Genomic DNA, 23,927 nt, shown 5'->3' with positions numbered 1-23,927 from the left:
GAGGAGATCTCCAGATGAAATATCTGAATATTTTGATTCTCCTGATAGGTGGACTCAGCCCACCCTTCCCTCTAATGAATCTTATTGTCTTAAGCAAATTTTTCATACTTTTGAAGCCTTCTTTGTTGTTAAATGGAGCTGAACGGAATAATTTTTGGTCCTGTCATTCCTCCAGAATTCTCTGATTTCTCTGAAAAGCTGGTTATAGTGTATAACTATATAGCTATACAGTATATAGCACTACACTCTGAATAAAACAAATTATACATACATTGGCCACTTTCTAAATAGGCATTGTATCTTTGGCAGGTTGTTAAGCCATGTTAAGATACTCAATAAAGGACTAGAGCCAAAGGTTTGCATTAGACCTGCCCTGCCCAGTACTGTAGCCACTAGCCACATGTAGCTATCTAAATTTATATTTTCAATTATTCAGAATTAAATTTAAAATTCGGTTCCTCAGTCGCACTGGCCACATTTCAAGTAACCCATAGACACATGGGGCTTGTGGCTGCCAGATTGGACAGCATAGGTATTGAACATTATCATCTCAGAAAGTTCTATTAGATAGACAGCACTGCCTTCCTTGCATATAGTAAGTGTCCAATAAGTAATTGTTAAATGAAAGATTAGATGAATGCTATGTGTCTTGTTAGTTGTGCTCTGACCTGTTATCTAAATATTGGTGGGCATAGGTCATCAGAGATTGATTAAGAAAATGTGACTGGATAGTTGCTAAATAATTAGAATTATGAGGGAAAACGTTGACTTCCCTTTCTAAATATAAAAGATGAGCTGTCTTTTTGGTAACAGATTATTTGGTTGAGTTAGCCACATCTTTTCTCTCCCCCCCCCCCCCTTCAGTTTTAGAGAGGTTTTTAAAGGGTCAGGGAAATTGAAATAGAAGCTGGCAAACACAGATTTGCCCTTTCCTCAGGAATAACTTACTATAGAGTGGGACTGAATAGTCCTAAGTGATTGTTCTCTCCCTTCTCAGAGAGTGAGATGGACAGAGAGAATAGGTTGAAAAGGGAAGGCAGGGGGAGGGTGCTCTGGAGGAAGTACTTGGAGAACTGGTGATGGAGGTACAAGGAAAAAGTATATGTGGAGAGTGAAATCATTTGTACATGATCTCCATGTATTTTTATGAATTGCAGAGAGATATTATGAGTTTGTTTTAGTCAGTAAATGTTTTACCTTGAAATATTTGATGGGCGCCTGGGTGGGTCTATTGGTTAAGTGTCCGACTTTAGGTCATGATCTCACGGTTCGTGGGTTCGAGCCCCATGTCAAGCTCTGTGCTGACAGCTCAGAGCCTGGACCCTGATTCCAATTCTGTGTCTCCCTCTCTTTCTGCCCCTCTCCCACTCGCACTTTAATGTTTTAAGAAACATTTAAAAATTAAAAAAAAAGAAATATTTGAAAATATTTAGATTGCTCTTCACTTTTAGAATTCTAATTGTTTTTTATTTTATAGTTTTTGAAAAATGGAACCAACCTATTATAGAGAGGAGGGTGGTGATCTTTTATCACTTGTAAGGACAGTCTCCTGATATTTGTGATGTGTTTAAATCTGCCTTCAGTCTCTTTTTAAATCTATGTCAAGTCCCTCTGTTGCATATCTCAGTTATACTTATTCTACTTGTAACTTATTTTATTATTAATTATTTATTGTCTATATTACTTCCAAGACTTTGAGTTCCTTGAGGATCAGAGCTGTCTTTCTACTGCTCTGTATCCCCAGTGCCTGGCCTAGTGCCTTGTATATAGTTAGGTCGTCAGTACATATTTGTTGATTGAATAAGTGAATCTTAGAATTGGCACTTAAAAAATACTAGAAATATAGGTAAAGAAGTCAAGAAGTTTAAGTAAATTACATTGCACAGTCAGTAATATTATTACAGTGGTATTTTCCATTTTGGTTTGATTTGATTTGTTTCAATTTTTATTATTGCGGTTTAGTTGACATACAGTGTTATTAGTTTGAGGTACACATTTTGATTTTAAAGTACATAAAACTTAGAATTCTTTTTAATAGGTGTAGGTAATTGATACCAATTCTGGTTAAAACAGTGATAAGCAATAAATTGTCTACAGTTGCAAGTTCAGCTTTTAATTATATTTACATACAGATTTATCTCAGAATATGATTATATAAATTGATCACAGTGGAAGTAATTGAAACTTGGTTTTGGCTAGGGGTGGCTGCTTTATATGCAAGTGTAATATAAATTCACTAAAATGTTATACATCAAATCCCAGATAAGCTATGTTTTTTTAGCCTTGAGGGGGCGAGAGATTGCCCAAAGTCTAAATACAGCAGATAATATCAGGCCATCTGTTGCTTTTTGATGCAGATTTTTTTAGCTGTGTAGACTGGGGAGAATACTGATGGTAGTTTTATGTTCTTCCAGTCTGTCAGATTTTTTTCCTCTTCCTAGTGATTGAGATTCCAAATAAACTGTTTCATTTTGTATTAAAAAGTACACACAAAACTTCCTTCACAGATGCAGGTTATTCCAGATTATTATAGAAAATTTGTATGTATTACAGGGGACTTACTTGTGACTGTGATGGTTTTTAAAATTAATTACATTAAATTAAATACAACATCATATACTTCTATCTTCCCCAAAATGGTCACTTCATCTTAATTAAGGAGATGGAAATTGTTACGACATAAGTCTGCATTCAGTGATAGGCGTGTTTGGACAAGTTTAGGTAAACAGCAAAGATTTACAAGTCCTACCAACAAACATACACAGCATTATGAAAATGCTAAAGCCAACTCCATGTGAACTGCCAAGATTTTGTCCAGTTAGTTCTTAAACTCCAAATAGTCTAGGTTCCTCTGGGTCTATAACCTTGGGGTTGTTACCGTGTTCCCTTAATGTGATTGTTTTAAATAGGAAAGATTTTAGAATTTTATATTGCAGCACTAGTCAGTAATATATTATCTAAAAGGCATCTTGGGGCACCTGAGTGGCTCAGTCTGTTAAACATCCAACTTCAGGTCATGATCTCACGGTTTGTGAGTGGAAGCCCTGCATTGGGCTCTGCTGACAGCTCAGAGTCTGGAGCCTGCTTCGGATTCTGTGTCTCCCTCTTTCTCTCTCTGCCCGTCTCCCACTTGCACTGTCTGTCTCTCTCTCTAAAAAAAAAGAATAAACTTCAAAAGGCATCTGAAATAGAGGAATCTCATTACATTAAAGCAGTATGTCTATATGAGTATTTCCATTAAGTGCATGTACTAAAATATCTAAGGTCAGTGTTTTAAGGTATTGTTCTAAATATGTTAATGATACCAACAGAGGTCTGAAAAGCTGTCCTAAGTAATGACTTTTTAAAAATCAAAATATAGTGTCTCCAAAGGGGTATGTTAATAGTAACAATGTTAATAATAACTAATATTTAATCAGCTGTTGGGTATCCTAAGCACTTTATATCATTACTGCCTTTAATCCTTGTAACTACAGAACTGGATATTATCCTCACTGTACAGATGAAGTTGCTGAGCCTTAGGTTGAATAACTTGCTTAGGGTCTTGCATCTCTGCATCTCCCAAGTGGTAGAGCCAGCCTAGTAATGATAAGGCTCCCTGATCTAGTCAGGGTTATGGGCATTGTATTTTCCCCTCAAACTAATGGAAAAAATAACATGTATAAAATAAAAGCTTTGGGGCGCCTGGGTGGCTCAGTCGGTTAAGTGTCTGACTCTTGATTTCAGCTCAGGTCACAATCTCACAGTTTGTGAGGTTGAGCCCCATGTGTCAGTGCAGAGCTTGCTTGGAATTCTCTCTCTCCCCTTCTCTGCCCCTTCCCTGCTCCTGTGTGTGCGTGCCCACACTCCCTGTCTCTGAAAGTAGGTATTTAAAATAAAAGCTTTAAACTGAACCAATCTCTTGTGCTAGTTTCTGTATTGATAGCAACTTCATATTTTTTATTTTCCTTAAGAGCTTTCCCTGCAAGCCTTGAGCACTTTTGCTGCATCAGACACTTTTAACTTCTTGGCTGAGTAGTTGGAAGAATGGGAGAGTTTAAATGGAATGTTACTGTATTGGCTGCTGTAACTCAGTTCAACCCAATGAGTATTTATTAAGATATAATAGGATGCCTGTGACAATGTCAGACCTCATAAAATGCTGCCACTTTGTGGATCTCTTCAATGAGTGTGTTGTTGCTGGGAGTCCTGGAGTTTGAAGTCCAAGTTTGTGCAGCTCTAATTCAGTATCAGCACTAACTTTTATATTTTTAACTCAAAGTCAGTAGTTCCTTTTCTACTTCTGTGTTATGGGTCATTACGTATGAGTGCTTCCAAAGGATAGTTTTGAGAAACTCAGATGATTTAAACCTCTTTTTAAAAATTTTTTTAATGTTTATTTATTGTTGAGAGAGAGAGAGAGAGAGAGAGACAGAGTGTGAGCGGGGTTGGGGCAAAGAGAGAGAGATAGAGGGACACAGAATCTGAAGCAGACTCTAGGCTCTGAGCTGTTAGCACAGAGCCCAACGGGGGGCTCAAACTCACAAATCATGAGATCATGACCTGAGCTGAAGTCGGACGCTTAACCAACTGAGCCACCCAGGCGCCCCGATTTAAACCTTTTAATGCTGAAATGAATGTCAGATTTAAAATGTAATTTCTGGGGCGCCTGGGTGGCTCAGTCGGTTAAGCATCCGACTTCAGCTCAGGTCATGATCTCACTGTTGGTGGGTTCAAGCCCCGCGTCGGGCTCTGTGCTGACAGTTCAGAGCCTGGAGCCTGCTTCAGATTCTGTGTCTCCCTCTCTCTCTGGCCCTCCCCTGTTCATGCTCTGTCTCTCTCTGTCTCAAAAATAAATAAACGTTTAAAAAAATAAAAATTAAAAAAAAAAAACCTTAAAAAAAAATAAAATGTAATTTCTTCTGTAGGTAACTCAGATCAGCAGTTTCTTCCCTAATGTTTATAGCTATTGCCAGGGCAAAGCCCATCCTCTTATCTTTTAAAGAAAGTATTTGAATTATATTATTTGATTATTTTTCCTACTCAATATTGAAATTTTCTCTGATGGAAAGTACTTTAATGTTTTATATTTACTCAGTTTTTATAGTTATTCTGAATAAAACATGCATTCTTATTTTTTATTTGAAAGGGTGTTGACACAAATAGAACCAGTATAAAGTTGTTTTCAGTAAAAGAATTAAAGGCCATTGGGTTATTAAGAGTTAAGGTATCTAGGGGTGCCTGGGTGGCTCAGTCGGTTGAGCATCCGACTTTGGCTCAGGTCATGATCTCACAGCTTGTGGGTTCGAGCCCCGCGTCAGGCTCTGTACTGACAGCTCAGAGCCGGGAGCCTGCTTCAGATTCTGTGTCTCCCTCTTTCTCTGTCCCTCCCCTGCTCATGCTCTGTCTCTTTCACTCTCAAAAATGAATAAATGTTAAAAAAAATAAAATAAAAGAGTTAAGGTGTCTATATAAATAGAATTCATATTTTATAGAGCTTTCTTATCTATAAACTGTTATTCAAGATTTTGAATTGCTTGGTACCACATTATGGTTATGCTTGACCGCCTAGGCAGTCATTGAAAGGAGAGAAAGCAGTTGATACCTTGTGCTTTGTGGGGTAGCTAGTATGCCTAAGTATGCTTTACATACATAAAGTAACACAATTCAAACACACAGTAAAGGGTTCTTCTAGACTTGTGTTCAGGTGACAGGAGTTATGAGGAAGGATAAACCTGGTTTGAAAACTACATCTGATTTTTACAACAGTACTGCTGCGAAGAATGCACGGTTTGAAATTATGCTCTATGCTCCATGATTGTTGGTGGAAGCATGCTGATATAGTAAGATCATGTTGGAAGAGATCTGGTTCATGAAAGGCACACTGTTAGGAGTTAAACTTTTTTTTGCCATTTAGGATGGCAGATTTTCTAGCAGAAAAGAAATCACATTGCTTTCTTCCTTGGCTCTCCTACAAGAAGTGAGGTGTCCAGATGCTTAACAGATATTGCTGGAGTTACACCTGAAAGAGAGTAGAAGGCCTTCTATAGAGCAAATGGCTAAACTCTATCCTCGTCTTATTTGTTGCTGATAAATTTTTCCTCCACCTGGTGAGTACTCAGAATAAGTTGTGTTGTTGGCTTATTCAGGAGGGTGAGTAATTAGTCCCAGCATTCAGCTTGGTAGTTTTGCCTTTAGTTGTATTTTAGTGCTCTGAGATTCTGTGTACTCTTGAATGGACAGTAGATATATATACAAGTTTTCTTTGCCAGTTTCAAACAAAACTCCCTAAAATTTTCTAGTACGGAGCCCAGAACCCCTCAGCAGCATCCCTTCAACAACCTGCTCAACCTGTAGCTAAGAATACCTCCATGAGCCCACGACAACGCCGAGCCCAGCAGCAGAGTCAAAGACGGTCGTCTGCTTCCCCAGATGTGATCCAGGGCCAGCAGCCAAGAGACAACCACACTGATCATGGCGGATCCGCTGTCCTGATTGTCATCTTGACTTTGGCATTGGCAGCTCTTATATTCAGACGAATATATCTGGCCAATGAGTACATATTTGACTTTGAGTTATAATACTGTTTTGTGTCTTAAGAGCTGTGACTCTGCTGCTTCATTAAACATTCTGCATTGGGTATAATCTAAGAATTGTTTACAAAAAGATTATTTTGTATTTACCCTTCATTCCTTTTTTGATCCTTATAAATTCAGTATAAATATAGCTAGACTTTCAGACTGTATCCTGCTTAGTTCAAGGGACTGAAGTCACAGTCCCTTGTCTCACCATATGACCTGCTTTACAGGGAAATAACTTATTGTTGTTTCTCATGCCTCGGCTTCTTTTTTGTAAATTTGTGATACTTTTCTGTATAGCCCTTTGACATTTTTGGATAAAAGATGGTGTTTTAAGTTCCAGTGAGTATTACTAGTTAGTACCATTTATTGAGTACTCTATTTCTACTTAGGTAGAATGATAACAGGGATAAGAGTTGAAAAGGGAAAGTAGAGCTCTTCAAATAGTTTGCTGAGAATGTCATTCATAGAAGATGCACTGGAATTGCCCATTCTGTGACTGACTTTGTGTCCTAAATGTTGTTCAGTGAAAGTAACAATTTCAGTCAAATAGTTATGAGGAAATGAGATTACATTTTTGTTCCTGGATGTTATTTGAAGAGGAAAGGATGCTTTGAAACCACTTTGATATGCTGTTATCCCATTCTCTCCCAAATATACACAAGATTTAAAAATAAAAAAGGAAACAACCCTCCATAGATTTTTTTTTTAAGGAAGGAAGGGTCCAAGCCAGAAATTAGTTGATTTTCTTCCAGAAGTCAAGTGGAAGGGTCTTCAGATTTTAATGTTTGCTCTGCTTTGAATTGTATATCTTTTGAAGGGATTACATGTCTAGCTTTGTAATCACTATAAATGTAATTATTCCAGGAATATGCATAATGTTGAAATATTTTATGTACCGTTTCAATAGAAAAGCTCAGGGCCCAAGTAACAGTGATAGAAATGAGAAAAACCTTTACTTAGAATTCTCCACCTAATCAAAACCCAAGAAATAATTGTCAGTGCAAATCAATATATAACTTAGTGCTAGCTAACTTCACAGATTCTAGTAGATAATTTTATCATCATAATGCCTGATGAGAACATAGAATCACAGAAAAGCATTGCCTTCAGCATGTTTGGTAACAGCGTTGAGGGCACTCTTAAGAGTACTTGTTAATGAAGATGTAGTTTTTAAATATAGGCAGTCCCCAGCTCTCAAATAGGTTATGTTCTAAGGGTGCATTTGTGAGTTTCTTTTACAACTCAATGTTGTAAGTGGTGTTCAGGTTCTAGACAAGTCCACAAAAGTTTGTCCATAATATATCTTGAATACTTTGGAGGGTAGTGTTCATAAAGTCCTTAGTGTAGTTTTAACTAACTGAAATTATGGGCAAGATAGAAACAATTTGTAAAATGCTATTAAAGGCAAATTTAATTTTTATTGCTGCTATGGACTTTGGGTCTGTTAATTATTAGACAAAATTTCTATTTTCATCTGCTAGCCATTTTCCTTTATGTCCACATCTAAAATAAACATACTGTATACTATTATACAATACATAATTGTCTAAGGATTAATAAATTAGCATTTTAAAAGTGTTTACAGATTGTTTCTGTTATATCTACAGCCAAAGTTAGTAAAGTTTTAAAAAGCTCAAGGACTTTATGAAGACCTCATATGTCAGGAAAATTAAAGGTTACCATTTTACAACTTTACTGCCATGGGAAAGCACATTCTGAAGTCTTGGTTTGGAACACAAAATACTAGAAGTAGTTCAGTGGTCTCCTAGCAAGAAGTCACTGACCCTTGGGAAGACCAGATGACCTTATCACCTGAGAAGAAGAAAGTCCCCCTGCTTTCAGCCTTTGATTGTAGATGAACCGTGTGCTAGGAACAATCTTCCCTCCGCTTCTTCTCAGTGAAACTTGAGCCAACCTCTGGATCTACGTGATCCTGTTGCATGTTTCCAACGGAGTGTACCTATACTTTAAGATTGATTAAGCCAAGAAGATTTTGAATTGTGCAGATCCTTCTCTATCTGATTTGCCTCTCCTCCCTCACCTGTCAACTGATAGGTCACCTTCTTGTTTGTATTGGGATGTTTTAAGCACCTGATACACATATCTGAAAAGTGGCATATTTTTCGCTCCTTCCCTTTCAGCTCACATATGCTACTTAAAAATCCTTAAGTTGTGAATCTGATCCCCATCGTGGAGTTGATGAGCAAAATTGATCTTTGGGGCTATTCTTACTCAAATGCCACTTGAAGAGACTCTTCAGAAAACAGTTGTTTTTAAAGCCCCACCTTATCCCTTTAATTAGAGTGTCGGGACAAAACCAGATATGTATCTGGTTGGTGAAGGTTTAGGACTCCTTCCCCCAGTCCTCATGTTTAGGTAATTCATGGCTTTTTCTTTGACCAAAAAAGCACATGACTACATATCAAGGTAGTTAAAATAGCATGTCAAAAAATATATAATGTCTGTATCACCTGTAACTGTTTAAGCCAATGAAACCTTTCAAATTTTATGTATTGTGGGGCTTTTATGTAGCACTTTACATTTTCATGCTGCTTATTGTTTTGTTCCACTGAAATAAATGAATTTCATCAAAATTCTCACCTAATTTTTTAAAAAAAACCTTTAAAGTTGTTTATCATTTTGACTATGGAAATATAATAGTTCCTATTTCAGGAGAATAAGAAATCTTTTTGTTATTTTTGGCTATGAATAAACTTTCTGGTATCTTGAGACCTCCCATTTTTATAGACCAGAATCTGTAAACAAATCTTACACATTTGGACTTACTTGGGCAGAAACCTAGGCTGAAGTACTGAAAAACCTGTATTGTTCCATCATTTGCAAGTAAGTATATGAAAAGCAAATGCATTTAGTGAACCTGCCTCTTAACAAAGACTAATGTGTACATTAACATGTGTACTGTTTAAGCCTTTGTGGGAGGCTTGTACCTTGCTCAGAAGCTGTTTGGAACGGCTCTTGAACAGTTGCCTTCAGAACTAGTTTGAGCTGCTCAATAAAACCAGTGACTTTATTCATACCGTGTTTTGACCAAAGGTGGTATTCTTTATGTTATTCGGCCTTCTGTCCATTCTACCTCCTTAAATATTTTTTCCCATCTTACCACTTCGTGCTCACTGCCATTACCCTAATGAGCCTTACTCTCCTCTGAATTAGTGCAGTAACCTCTAACAAGTCTCCAGTCTTACCCCATTCCTCACACTGCAGCCAGTGTCTTCTTCAGTGCACAGATCTCATTCTGTCTTTTAAGCCCACAGCCTCAATGTAGGTCATAAGGCTGTGTGTAACCAGAGTCCCACTGTGCTCTCTGGCCTAAGCTGACAGCTTACTGGGGCCTTTCCACAGCTCTGAGCATGAGCACTGGGGCCAGTCCTGTTTCCTGAGAGAACTGAGCAAATGATAAAGTTACACATCCCCTGTCTTACACCATATATAAAACTTAAAATGGACCTAAGACCTTAGCATTAAGAGCAAAAACTGTAAGATTATTAAAGTAAAACATACTAAATCTTCATGACATGGGTGAGGCAGTGGTTTCTTAGATACAAGACCAAAATCACAAGCAACCAAAGAAAAAATATTTCATCAAAATAAACTTTTTGTGTTTCAAAGAACATCATTAATAACGTGAAAAGAAAGGAGTACTTGGTGGCTCAGTTGGTTAGGCATCCAACTCTTGATTTCAGCTCAGGTTACAATCTCGTGGTTTGTGGGACTGAGACCCACATCCGGCTCTGCACAGACAGCACGGAGCCTGCTTGGGATTCTCTCTCTCCCTTTCTTCCCCTCTCCGGCTTGCACGTACTCTCTCTCTCTCAAAACAGATAAACTTAAAAGTGAAAAGATAACATTGAATGGGAGAAAATATTTGCAGATAATATATCTGATAAGAGACTTGCATCTAGAATATCTAGGGAACTCATATAACTCAATAATAACAAAAAAGAACCTGATTGAGAAATGGCAAAGGATTTGAATAGACATTTGTACAAAGAAGATACACAAATGACCAATAAACATGGAAAGATGCTCAACATCAGTCATGAAGGAAATGCACATCAGAAGTACAGTAAGCTGCTTCACACCCACTATGATGGCTAGAGTAAAAAAGTGAGGAATTGGAGAAATTGGAATTCTTTTCCATTGCTTGTGGGAGTGCAAAATGGGGCAGCCCCTTTGAAAAACTTGTAGTTCCTCAAAAGTTAAGCAGAGTTACCATGTGACCCAGCCATTCCACTCCCAGGTATATTGCCAAGAGAAATAAAAACATGTTCACACAAACTTGTACATAAATATTCATAGCATTATTGTTAGTAGCCCCAAACTGGAAATCCAAAAGCCCATTGACTGAAGAATGGATAAACAAGATGTGTTCTGTCTCTACAATGGAATGTTATTTGGCAATAAAGAGGAATGAAGTTATAATACATACTGCAACATGGATGAATCTTGAAAGCATCATGCAAGAAAGGAAGGATGGAAGGGAAAGAGGAAGGATGGAAGGAAGGAGAGAAGAAGAGAAAGAAAAGAGAAAGAAAGAAAGGAAGAAAGAAAAGACACCATGCTGAGTGAAGCCAGACACACAAGGCTACATATTGTATAATTACATTTATATGAAATGTTCAGATTAGGCAAATCCACAGAGACAGAAAGTAGATTGGTGATTGCCAAGGGCTGAAGGGAAGTGAAGGGAAGGAGGAGGTATGAGGTTTGTTTTGGAGGAGATGAAAATGTTCTAAAATTAGATAGTGGTGATGGTTGCACAACTCTGAACATACTAAAAACCACAGTTTTAAGAGGTAAATTCATGACATGTGAATGATATTTCAGTAAAGCCATTATTTAAAAAGTTACACTTATCTCCAACTGAGTTTCTCTCCATACTGTGATCACAATAATTGAACTACTGAAAATAAGAAAGATTAAAAAAAAAAAATGATAGGACCTAACATTGTATTCAAATGTATCCAAAACAAAACAAATATTTCTTGAAAACCAACAATATCTATGAACAATTCTAGGGTTCCAGCCAGTCCTTTTATAGGCCTGTTTCAAATGGAAGAGAGGAAAAGAGTGATCTTTCGAACAAAATCTACAGAAAAGAACTTTAATGGGTCTCATCCCTTTCCCACTAGATCTTCAGGAGCAATGTGACTTTTTAAACAAATTACCTGGATAATTCTGAGAAGTGGCCAGATTTGGGAATCACTGAATTAGTCCCCATACTGAATTATTCCCACTCCCAAATTCCTGTTTAACTCCTGTAATTTGGCTTCCTGCCACATCTTTGAACTGAAACTACAGTTAATCGAAGTTTGGAGATCCAGCTGAAGCTGTTTTCTGCCTTCACTTCCTCACATCACTCAAACCAGAAATTCTTTGGTTTTCATAGTCACCCTCTATGCTTTTGTTCGGGCTTCCCATCCATCCATTCGAAGTATAGGTTCCAGTGCACCTGGCTGGCTCAATCGGTAGGACATGCAACTCTTGATCTTGGGGTTGTGGGTTGGAGCCCCACATTGGCTATAGAGAGTACTTAAAATAAAATCTTAAAAAAAAAAAATATATATATATATATATATATATATATATTCTCAAGGTTCTACACTTACACTGGGACTTCTATTTTCCTGGAAGATCTCACCCTTTCTTGTGGTTAAACTACCACCATACACTGAAGGCTCCAAATCTATTTCTCCAGTCAGACCTTTCTCCTGAGCTCCAGGCTTCTCTATACTCCAGCTGCCTATCGGGCATCTGGAAGTCCCATGATACCTCACACTCCACAAGTCAAAAATCTATGTCCTCTCCCCCAAATTTGTCTACCTCTAATGGATATCGGTTAATGGTGGTACCATCCACCAGCCCTACCTCCAAACTAGAATTGTAGATAACACTGTTGACTTCTATCACCTCCCATTCTGTTCAGTCAGCAAATGTATTCTACTTCAGAAATAACTTGACCATCTCATTCTTCTGTCCTCTTCCCTCCTCTTCTTTCGTCTTCCCTTCCATTAGGGCAAGACCTCACCCTCCTTTGTTATTACAACTTCTCCCATCCAACTGATCCCAGTTAGGAATTCCTTAAAAAAATAAAGTGGATCATGTCACCCCACTTTGCTTAGAGAATCAAAAGAACTTCTTTTGATTCCTTCTTACATAATAAAACCCCAATTCTGTTTCAGTTCTGGCTACTGTTCTTCCTGACCTCCAACCTCATCTCCCTACGTCTCTACCACACTAAACTACTCTCCATCTTGAACACAGCAGGCAAGCAATAAGTAGTCTTTAAGCATTTTATTCCTTTCAGTGGATTAAATATAACCACATACATCTTTACACTCCTAGTGTTCATAATTCCATATCCCAGGATAGGAATCAAGCCTAATTTATGATGAAATTATACATTTTAGGATTGAAGACCAAAATTAATCTGATGCTCGTGATAGAAAGAAGAGCTTACATAATCATGAATTCCCCTTTGGTGTACGGGTTCCTTCAAAATCAAATGTCTTTTCACTGAAAAAAAGATGTGTATGTGGGAGGAAAGCAAGCATCCGTGGCCATAGACAAAACATGATTTCTCAGATGGAGAAATAAAGCAACCTTGTGAAAACAGGTCATTTGTGTGTTTACTCAGCATTTCCTAAGCACATTCATGCACTCATCTTGTCCATCAGGTCTTTCCTGCAAATCTACTCAGAATCCAAGCTGTCTCCCTGGTGGATGTGACAGACTGGTTTTATGCAGCCAGAGGGAAGGATTAATGATCTCAGCAAAGAGCTGGCATATTCAAGAGGTTTAAAAAATTTTTTACGTAACAGTTTTAGCCAAAGCTGCTCTCGGACTCAGCGGCAGCAGAATTTCACAGGAGGACAAACTTGTTGACTAATGGCCAATCATTAGGCAGCAGGGAGGGCAAAGCCTTGGTGTTTGTGTCACGCCTGAGGGGTGGGAGGTGGGGTGGGTCGAGCTTCACTATCAAATACTGAATCGGAAAAATCAGTCTGGCCAGTCATGCCCTCGCAGCCCCTCGGAGAAGTACCATCACAAAGCGACAGACTGAATCAATGGTTCAGCCCAGGGGGGTCTGCCCCGCTGCAGGTTACTGGCGAGCAGCTTCTGGTATCATAGACAGTCACAGAATGCCTTATTTCACAAGACTCATTTTGTTCTTGTTTTGCCTGGCGGCTCTTGTGGAGAGCAGAAAGCCCAAGAGGAGGAGATGGACAGGGCAGCTGGAAATGCCCAAGCCAAGGTAAAGTCGTGGGGGGGAGAGGGGGGAGGGAGGTCACTTGCAGCAGCAGCAGCAGCAGCAGCAGCAGCAGCAGCAGCATAGTGGGATGGCTCCCAGGAGGGCCAGTGGTTACCTCGTTTCTATTAATCTATTTCCAGCCGGAGGTAGACAGGGCCACCACCTCACTGAAAACAGCCTCTCTCGGGGTACAAATATGCTATAGTGTCACAAGCCACGAGAGAGCAAAGCTAGACTGGGTCGAGCATTTTCTTCTAGTATCTGTGTTCTGCCCAAGCATTTTGACTTAAGGCAGGTAGTTGAAGATTTTGTGGGTCAAATATCCTGTACTTCTCCGATTGTGCTGCTTTGTTTCTCAGGATTACATCCTGTAGGGACCATAGGTGGCCTGCTGAGTGATTGCACTCAAGTACTTTGGAGGGGGGCCTGTATATAGGAATTTAGTTTGAACTACTAAGAAAACATTGTAAATGGAAGTTGTCCCCTTTAAATTATTTGGGGGGCACCTGGAAGGGTGCAGCCGGTTAAGTGTCCAACTCTTGATCTTGGCACGGTCATGATCTCACAGTTCATGGGTTCAAGCTCCACACTGGGCTCTGTGCTGATGGTGCAGAGCCTGCTTGGGATTCTGTCTCCCCTTCTCTCTAGCCCTCCCCCGCTTGTGCTCTTTCTCTTTCAAACTAAATAAATAAACATTAAAAAAAAAAAAGTATTTGGGAACAACTTTAAAATGGTATCGGGTTTCATTTCACTGTTTTGAATCTTCAAAAGGTATTTGAAATTTGCTAGGTTATCAGGAATACATGTGTGGACAACAGGAATTGCCATTTCACGATGTAATGGAAACATTTCCAAGATACTGGTGAGGCAATCAAAATCATTACATTACAAATCAAAGTTCCCTATTTTTTTTTTTAATTTTTTTTTTCAACGTTTATTTATTTTTGGGACAGAGAGAGACAGAGCATGGACGGGGGAGGGGCAGAGAGAGAGGGAGACACAGAATCGGAAACAGGCTCCAGGCTCTGAGCCATCAGCCCAGAGCCTGACGCGGGGCTCGAACTCACGGACCGCGAGATCGTGACCTGGCTGAAGTCGGACGCTTAACCGACTGCGCCACCCAGGCGCCCCCAAAGTTCCCTATTAAGTTTGTTTGAACTGATGTACAAAAAATGATACTCCAGGCCTGATGTAGACATGACTATTCAGAAGAAAAGAGCAAGCAGCTAAGATATAAACACCACATGTGAGATGCTACACCTGTTTTCCATTCTACTAAGCGTTGTGTGAACTAGTGATTATGAATATAAAATAATATCTTGAGACACAGTTTCTAGGTCACTGGTTTTTATTTTTAATTAGGCACTGCTATCGCTGACAATTTTTTGAAATTGTACCTATATGTATATTTACTTATAAATTATATACACGTACTGTTATAAACATATATACTAAAGTAAAATGATTGCTTCCTTATTTTTAGATAAAAACTGTAAGAGTTACAATCTCTATCTTCTGCGTCCCAGCGGACCATCTTAAACACCCCAGGGGTATGCTGGCTTTGGAGACTGCTCCCTGGGGGATATATGTGCTCTGTAGGGCCTGATGCTACCCAGGCAGAAAGCAAACAGATAAAACTTGTCCATGATGCCGGGAAAGAGGCACTGCTCTGGAAGTCTTGCCCTGGTTATCTTGCCAGGATCACAGGCTTTTGGACTGGAAGGAACCTCAGGGGTCACGTGAGCCAGCAATTATTCTGCGTTCTAATTCTGTGACATGTGAATAGGTATTGTGTGAAAAGGGGGCCTCAGGGTCAAAGAAACTTGGAAAGCTCTGGTTCAGACGATTTTAAACAGATGTCTCTATAGCAGAGCTTCTAGAACATTTATTATGCAAATAGACATTCTGAATCTTGAAGGGGAAAATAAATTATGCAGTTTCTCAAAAAAAAAAAACAAAACAATACAAAACAAGAAACCAACCCACTTTTTTGGACTATCTTGTGGGAGTCATAGTTTACAGAGCACATATTGGGAAGCGCGGACTCATTTACGGATGCTGAAAAGTCAGCTCTCAGGCGTGGGTAATTCACACAGCTGGCTAGTGACTCCACAGGACTAGAATGTAGGTTTCCTGATTTACCCAGCCTGGAGGAAAAGCGTTATATGGAATGGTCTATTCCCTAAGAATGGTGCTAGGGTTCAGCACAAGCCCCTCAGGGATCCTCAGGGATCCTACTCGGCAGCCTGGGCTGTCACATCTGTCACTCCCCAGAAGACCCGCAGTCATTCCCAGACACCTGCATGAGCTTGGGGGTAGATTGAGTCTGACCCTTAGGGGTAAGGGGAGTTTCTTGAAATCCATCCCATGAGATACTAAGGTGGAAGAAAAGATGAACGTACACATTCAACAAATATAAAATAATTATCGCAGAGGGGCTGGGAAAAAAGACAGAGAAAATGTCATATCAGGAAACATGGTTCTAGGCCTTTCTAAATTTTTTTTAATATTTATTTATTTTTGAGAGAGAGAGAGAACGAGAGCAAAAGCTCTGTGCTGACAGCAGAGAGCCTGATGTGGGGCTTGAACTCATGAACCACATCATGACCTGAGCCAAAGTTGGATACTTAACTGACTGAGCCACCCAAGAGCCCCAAAATGACCTGAAACTTTACTGCACTTATCTCTGTAGGGTCACTTCTTTTCTTTGAAGTCCTGTGTCCCCCACCCTGCAACCCCACACGGTCATACACACACATACCACATACCATACATAGGATTTCACACAGTGTCACACACACCACACGTACATTGTCTCACACACACAGTCATCCCTTCACATGTAAGATATATGGTCACATTCACACATACAATCACACACACCCCTACACACTGCTGTTAGGATCTCTTCTAACCTATATACCTTCCATATCACTGTGGCCAAGGCACCCTTACAAAACAATTATTCTGCTCAGGAGCTACCTTTTCAAAAACTTCTGGTTTTCTGATCCTTTGTGTCCCTGTTTATTGAATTGCTGCCACCCGAACCTGTTTTCTCTTAGCTATTTGATTTGTTCTCTTCTCCCTGCCTTTCAGCCTCCCAGCTTTCTCCCAACTCCTCCCTGCGTGCTACCTAAGTTGGCCGCCTGACCACATGATTGCTTTCCTACAGGAGAGGCCCTTTTCCCCGGAGATCTGAAAATGCACCTCGCTCTAGGCTCCGAGGTCTGGGCTCTCCCTGGATAACACTCTCTGGTTCCTCCTGGTCCCAGAGCTGGGGGGCCCCTTCCATATTTCCTCTCCTATTTGCTGCCCCCCTTGGTACTGCCTGCCCTTGGCTGTCCTTCTCTTGGACTGCATCGTGGCTCAAGTTGTGCTGGGCCCAGGAGCAGTTTTGCTTTCCTGCTGCCCAGTGACCTTCATCCTCCCCAGAGGCCTGGGAAGGAAGTGGTGCCAGAAAGTCAGGGAATCCAGGTTCAGGCCCTGGTTCTGTGACTCTCTGGCCATGGCCGTGTTTCCCAATCTTTCTGAACCTCATTTCTCCTACTGAAAAGGGGTGATTTTGAGACCTTCCCCACTGGGATGATAGGGTAACTAGAGCTCGGGGTCTGCACAGAGAGGGGGTGATTCATACAGGCGTGGTCATTTTGACTGCAATTATTGTTACCAAATAAACTTCAACACAGTGGCGCTAGCCCTGCTTCTTGAAGGTGTAGTGAGCACATCATTCTTCTCTCCCCACCCAAGGCTGGTTTGAGGTCCTGTGGAGGTTCTGGCTGCCCCACATGGGGCTGGGACTCAGGGTATGACCCCTGGAGTCTGAAGTCTTCGGTCCAAGGCATCCAGGCGCTGAAAGGATGAATTGAGGGCATCTGGCTCACACAAATAGCTCAAGGCTGGAGATACTAGTGGCCTGACTTATCAAATAACTGGTTCCTTAAAAAAAAAAAAAAAAAAAAGACTCAACAATGGCATAGGCATTCCAATCTCCTCTGTCCTGCCAGGGTGCTGGAGTTCTGGGACTTCTGTTCCCTAATCCGCCCCTCTAAATGGATATGGAAACTGCTGGCCAGCAGGGATTTGCTCCATGTGAGACAGAGGGGTAGTGTGCCCGTTGCACTCACAATTTAATGTCTGTGATCTGCTAAGCCCTTCGGCTGAACTCTTCCTCTACCTTTCTGGGGTGTCGAATGTGGCCTGTCACACAGTTGCTGGGCAGGCACTGGGCCCGGTGCTTCTTGACTTCTGGAGCCAGGCTTGGGGCAGAGACTGTGAGAATGGAAGCTCCATGGAGGCACCCTGACGGTGACCACCATGCTTCAAGGGGACTGAACTGGGTTCCATATTCCAGCTAACCAGGAGGAAGACTTCTCTCCGATTGGCTTGTCTAAAAGCAACTCTGATCATGGCTTCTTCCTCCAACTGCTTACCTTCAGTGTTTTCCTGTTGCCTTTGGATAAAGACAAAATTCTTAACATGATCTTCAAGGCTCTGCCCGGCCTGGTCCCTAGGTGCCCCTGCAGCCCCACTCTGTCCATTTCAGTGCCTCGCCCTTCCCTTTCCCTTTTATTGAATGCCCACTCCTCTTTCAGCCTGGGTCACCTCAAAACTGGTGTGTCTTAAACCAAACTATGGGTGTGTTGAATTTATTTCATATTTAAAGTTTATTTTGACAGAGAGAGAGACAGAGAGAGAGAAACAGAGAGTGCAAGCAGGGAAGGGGCAAAGAAAGGGGGAGAGAGGGAATCCTAAGCAGGATCTGTACTGTCAGCACAGGGCCTGATGTGGGGCTCGAACCCATGAACTGTGAGATCATGACCTGAGCAGAAACCAAGAATTGGACGCTTAACTGACTGAGCCACCCAGGCTCCCCATGAGTATGTTGAGTTTCAGTGCCTACAGGATAGCTACTGGGGATAATTAGACAGTTGGATAAAAGGTCTAGAGCAGGGGGTACAGATTTAGGAATCCTCAACACGTTAATGACTATTGAAGCCACAGCTATAGGCGAGCCTGCCAAACAGGGTGTAGAGGGAGAAGAGAGGGCAGCTGGGACAGGGCTCTGGGGACACTAGCAGTTAAGGGATGGGCTGAGGACGAGGGGGAGACTGCAGTGGAGATTGAGAAGGAACCGTCAGAGTGATAAGAGGAGAACCCAATGCCGGGTCCGGAAAGACCAGGTTTCTAGCAGAGGCATGGCCCTCCGTGTGGCAGAGAAGCCAGCACCCAGCAAGAGTGCCTGCAGGGCCTCGGGTCAAGCACAAGTGGCGCAGGGCGGACTTGAGTGAGGGGTGGCAGCAGCAGGTGACACACAGCTCTCTGTGTGGAGGATCATTTATTAGGAGGGGGAAAGAGTTTTATTTTAAAGAAAAAGTTTAAAGATGAATATAACTGCCACACCTGTACTGCTGCCACTGTTTAATACATTTTGCACAAGAAGGACATGCAGTCTAGACAGATATTCTGCTTAGGGGTCAAGGTGGGAGAGACTTGAACCCGGTTTGAAGGCTGACAAGAATAAGCCATGGACGAGGGAGATGCTGAGGAAGTTGGGGCGATGGTGATTGAGGGCAGAGGTCAAGGGCTCTGGGAAGAGGGTCAGGCACCTCTGCCCAACCGCCAGGTACTCTAAGAACCTATGAGTGAAAATACTACTACTGCTCCTGCTCCCGAGTTGCCCCGTCCCTGTTTTCACCTTCTCCCTGAGAAGCTCCAGGTGGCCTTCAGAGAATAGTTGGGAGGTCTGGAGCTCCAGGTGGCTCCTGGGATGTAAGGTGGGAAGCCCCAGCTTATAGGGGAATCTGCTTCTTGGGTGGGGAGGGAAGTCGGGGCAGACTAACCTTTAGGCCAGCACTGCAGAATAAAACTTTTTGAGACCGAGGAAAAGTTATAGATCTGCACTATCCAATATAGTAACCACCAGCCTCATGTGGCTATTAAGCACATAAGTATGGCTAGTAGAACTAAAGAACTGAACATTAATTTTATTTCATTGTAATTGACTTAAACAGCCACATGTGGCTAGTGGCTACTTTATCGATCAGCCCAGCTTTAGAACTCCATCAAATTGCACTATCTGGGCAGACAGAGCTGATAGAGAATGAAAGTTAATGAGGATTTCACAGAAAGATGTGTCAAAGAACAGAATTCAAAAGAGGAAACATGTTACTTCCCTCTTATAGAGTTTAAACAGGAAATATGCCTATTTCTCTAAAAAACATGAAGTATGATAAGAATACTGAGAATAAAATAAGGATGTATATATAAATGAACAACAAACATTCAAAACAAAATCCCTTCATTTACTTCTAAAATCCTTAAATATCCTACACATAACGCTGACTTCTTATAAGGCTGTTTAGTTTCTTCTGTCAAGAATTAGATCTCACAAACTTACAAGAAGACCATGGGGGAAGGGGAAAAAAATAGTTTCAGAGAGGGAGGCAAACCATAAGGGACTCTTGAATATAGAGAACAAACTGAAGGTTGATGGTGAGAAGAGGGGAGAGGGGAAAATGGGTGATGGGCGTTGAGGAGGGTATTGTTGGGATGAGCACTGGATGTTGTATGTATAAGTGATAAATCATGGGAATCTACTCCCGAAGCCAAGAGCACACTGTATACACTGTATGTTAGCTGACTTGACAATAAATCATATTTAAAAAATAAAAATAAAAAACATTCATAGAAAAAAAAAAAGGAATTAGATCTCACATCTTGTTAGACCCAAATCCATCCATCCTTCTTTCCTTCCTTCCTCCCTCCCTTCCTTCCTCTCTCCCTCCCCTACTCTCTCCTTTTTTTAAAATCTTAGAATTCTTTTTTTTTTAACTCTTTTAAAAGATGTTTATTGGGGCACCTGGGCGGCTCAGTCGGTTAAGCGTCCGACTTGGGCTCAGGTCATGATCTCGCGGTCCGTGGGATCGAGCCCCGCGTCGGGCTCTGTGCTGACAGCTCAGAGCCTGGAGCCTGTTTCAGATTCTGTGTCTCCCTCTTTCTCTGACCCTCCCCTGTTCATGCTCTGTCTCTCTCTGTCTCAAAAGTAAATAAACGTTAAAAAAAAATTTTTTTTAACGTTTATTTACTTTGAGAGAGAAAGAGAGAAGGGGAGGGGCAGAGAGAGAGGGAGAGAGAAAATCCCAAGCAGGCTCTGTGCCATCAGCACAGAGCGCAATGCGGGGTTTGCACTCATGAACCATGAGATCACGACCTGAACCAAAATCAAGAGTCAGATGCTTAACCGACTGAACCTCCAGGCACCCCCATCACAAAACCAGTATTATAGTAACATAAGAGAAATGTTTAAAAAGAAATATATATATATATAATCCTCCACCATTCAACCCAACTGCTGTCATCCAATCATTACCTTACGAAGGCTCTGCAAGGGTCTGGTTCTCAGGACTGACTATGAGGGTCTGGGGAGGACAGGGTGGGTCAGGAGGGGTGTGTGTGTGTGTGTGTGTGTGTGTGTGTGTGTGTGTAGCCTTTGGTGGATGGAGAAGAGATGTCTAACAGGTAGCTCCTGTAGGGAGTAATCTCCCCATATGCCTTTGTGGGTCGTTGGGAAAACATCTCTTGCTTGTCTTTGCAGTCACCTATATAAGAAGAACCTTGACGTGACCAAAATCCACAAGGGAAAACCTCAGCCACTTCTTAGAGTGGAGGACCATGATTTCTCCATGAGGCCCGCCTTTGGAGGTAGGACTGAATCCCCAGGGGCTGCCTGCTGCCCTGTCCTGTTCCCTCAGGCACAACCCTCCCTCAGGGCCCCAGTTTTCTCACTCACAGTCAGATAAGCCCAAATCGGCTTCCAAGTCTCTCATTTCCTCAAGGAGAGAAGAGTTGGAAGGAAATGAGCTAAGAAGGCTGTTGGCTGAAGTGTTGCTAATGGTTAAGATGTCTACGACTAGAGTGGACCTGCCTTGCTGCTGCCAGCTTTCTTTTCCTAAAACATGAGCCAGCCTGGAGAATCTGGACACAAAATGGCTCCCCTGGGTCAGCCACCATTCCCAGTGATTAGCTGGGAATTTGGGGTTTTGAGGGCCACCTGCCTTTCAATGCAGCAACAACAATTTAACCCATGATGAGTCCCCTCATAAACTTGGCCCCTAAGGAGCTTTGCTGCTTTGCAGTCAGGGATGGGTGGCCAGGCTGGTGGCCGTCCTTTGTTTCCAGGAATTGTAGAAATGCCACAGGAAGGCCAGGAAAGGAGCCATCTGCTCTCAACAGGCGGGGAGTGGGGTAAGAATAGCAGAATGTGCAAGATGTGCCCTGCCAGCAACCGCCCCCCCCCCCCCCCCCCACTTGTGTACTTGGGAAACTGAGGTCTGGTGCATTTCAGCCAACAGGTACTGGCCAAGGCAGACCTGGGCAAGCTGGCTTCCCTTTCCCTTTATCTCCGTTTCCAGATCTTCTCTTAGGGCCTTGGGGCTGTAGGGGTGACCTGCAGGCAAGTCACAGATCCTCTCTGAGCCTCTGTTTGCTGGTTTGCAAAATGGGAATTGTAATCCCTACATCTGGGGTTGTTGTCAGGATTAAAGGAGATAATGTATGTAAAGCCCTTGACACATAAGGATTCAAGTCCCTTTAGAAAAACCCAGCTGTCAGGTCTGCCTCTTGTGTGACTGTTATGGGATTAGACATTAATTCATCCCAGGGGCCTTTGCATTTTAAAAGGCCTCAAAGCCTCTCACTCAGTTCCCTGAGCTCTGACACCTGCAGAGCAGGAAGAGAAAAGTAGGAGGCAGATTATGGTCCCATGTGCCTTCTTCCTGCCCAGGAATGTTGTTCATCACTGGCTCAGGTCAGGAGGTTACCAGCTCCCCCAGGGCTCACCATGATAATGCCCACAAGGAATTTTATGAAAATAAAGTTTTCCTAAATAAGCCACTCTAAAATAGCTGTATCTGCTCCAAGAGGTCTAAGTGAGACATTCCTGTCACAAGGAAGATCCACCTTGCCTTTCTGGTAGAGTGTCAGTTAAGTGGCTAGGACAACAATACACAATGGCATTAATGACAGCACTTTGATACTGGTTTTTCTGCACCAGGCACCATTCTAACCAAGGTATGTACATACAGGATCTTATTTCAGTCCTCAGGACTGCTCTGTGATGTAGATACTATCATTTTTCCCAGATGGGGAAACTGAGGCCTAGAGAGGTGAACTCACTGGGTCAGGTCACACTCCTGCTGAGGTTGGGCCCTCCCTCCTGGCAGAGTGTCTTTTCTTGTACTTTCTACTTGTATGTCCCTCGATGCAGGGCTGACATACCCATCAGGCAGAGTAGGCATAGTGTTAAAGGTTCACAATGATATTCTTAGGGACCCCTGAAAATATTTTAATGTATTTAAACACTTTTCTTCTTTTAATGTTTTGTTTTTGAGAGACAGAAAGAGAACATGAGTGGGGGAGGGGCAGAGAGAGAGAGAGAGAGAGAGAGAGAGAACCCAAGCAGGCTCCAGGCTCCCATCTGTCAGCACAGAGCCTGACACGAGGCTCAAACCCACAAACCATGAGATCATGACCTGAGCCAAAGTCAGACGCTCACCCCACTGAGCTGCCCAGGTGCCCCTAAATGACTCTTATCATCTGTAATCTCTGGAAGTATCTGAACAAGGGTTAGAACCAAGAAGCTTTCCCTGCAGGTACTCCTGAGGGTCTCCATTCCATCCAGCACCCCATCCTTGGGGAGGGGACACTGCCCAGGTGGCAGGCAGGTCTCTGAGGAAGGAGACTGGCAGACATAGGTGACTCTGCAAGTAACAGACTCTGTGCAAGTAACTCCTTACTTGTTGGCAGCCCTGTGCCAGGAGCCTGGTAAGAAGCAGAGCCTGGGCCCAACCTGCCCTCATGCTCGCCCCTCCTGACTCCCTCCCCGGCTTAGCACCCACGCACACTAAGCAAGTCATTTGAACAAAGATGTTGTGAAGTTATGTCTTATTCCTGCCCCCTCTTCCTATTTTATTTCTATAAGAGGGGCTTCCTGAGGATTGATGTTTAAAAGTAGTTGATAAAGAAGAATTTATCTGAGGCTAGATACCCCATGGTGACCTTTTCGGTCTGGAAAGAGAACAGATTAAAAATCTAGC

At 41.9% G+C, this 23,927-nt stretch overlaps 2 protein-coding genes across 3 annotated transcripts in view; both read left to right on the top strand.

The window, feature by feature from the left end:
- UBE2J1 (ubiquitin conjugating enzyme E2 J1) overlaps nucleotides 1–9,597 on the top strand; it is a 29,222-nt gene extending 19,625 nt beyond the window's left edge. For both annotated transcript variants that reach the window (XM_043591929.1, XM_043591930.1), the window contains exon 8: nucleotides 6,282–9,597. In XM_043591929.1, coding sequence (XP_043447864.1) covers nucleotides 6,282–6,560 — 279 coding nt within the window. In that variant the 3' untranslated portion in view covers nucleotides 6,561–9,597. The remainder of the gene's footprint in view (nucleotides 1–6,281) is intronic.
- A 3,940-nt stretch (nucleotides 9,598–13,537) lies between these two features.
- The window catches only part of GABRR2 (gamma-aminobutyric acid type A receptor subunit rho2), a 44,890-nt gene continuing 34,500 nt past the window's right edge, over nucleotides 13,538–23,927 (top strand). Inside the window, exons 1-2 of the mRNA XM_043591928.1 lie at nucleotides 13,538–13,836; nucleotides 21,428–21,534. Coding sequence (XP_043447863.1) covers nucleotides 13,649–13,836; nucleotides 21,428–21,534 — 295 coding nt within the window. The 5' untranslated portion in view covers nucleotides 13,538–13,648. The remainder of the gene's footprint in view (nucleotides 13,837–21,427; nucleotides 21,535–23,927) is intronic.

This window comes from Prionailurus bengalensis, chromosome B2 (genome assembly GCF_016509475.1).
Source record: "Prionailurus bengalensis isolate Pbe53 chromosome B2, Fcat_Pben_1.1_paternal_pri, whole genome shotgun sequence".
Lineage (NCBI taxonomy): Eukaryota > Metazoa > Chordata > Mammalia > Carnivora > Felidae > Prionailurus > Prionailurus bengalensis.
This window is presented reverse-complemented; position numbering and strand designations above follow the sequence as displayed.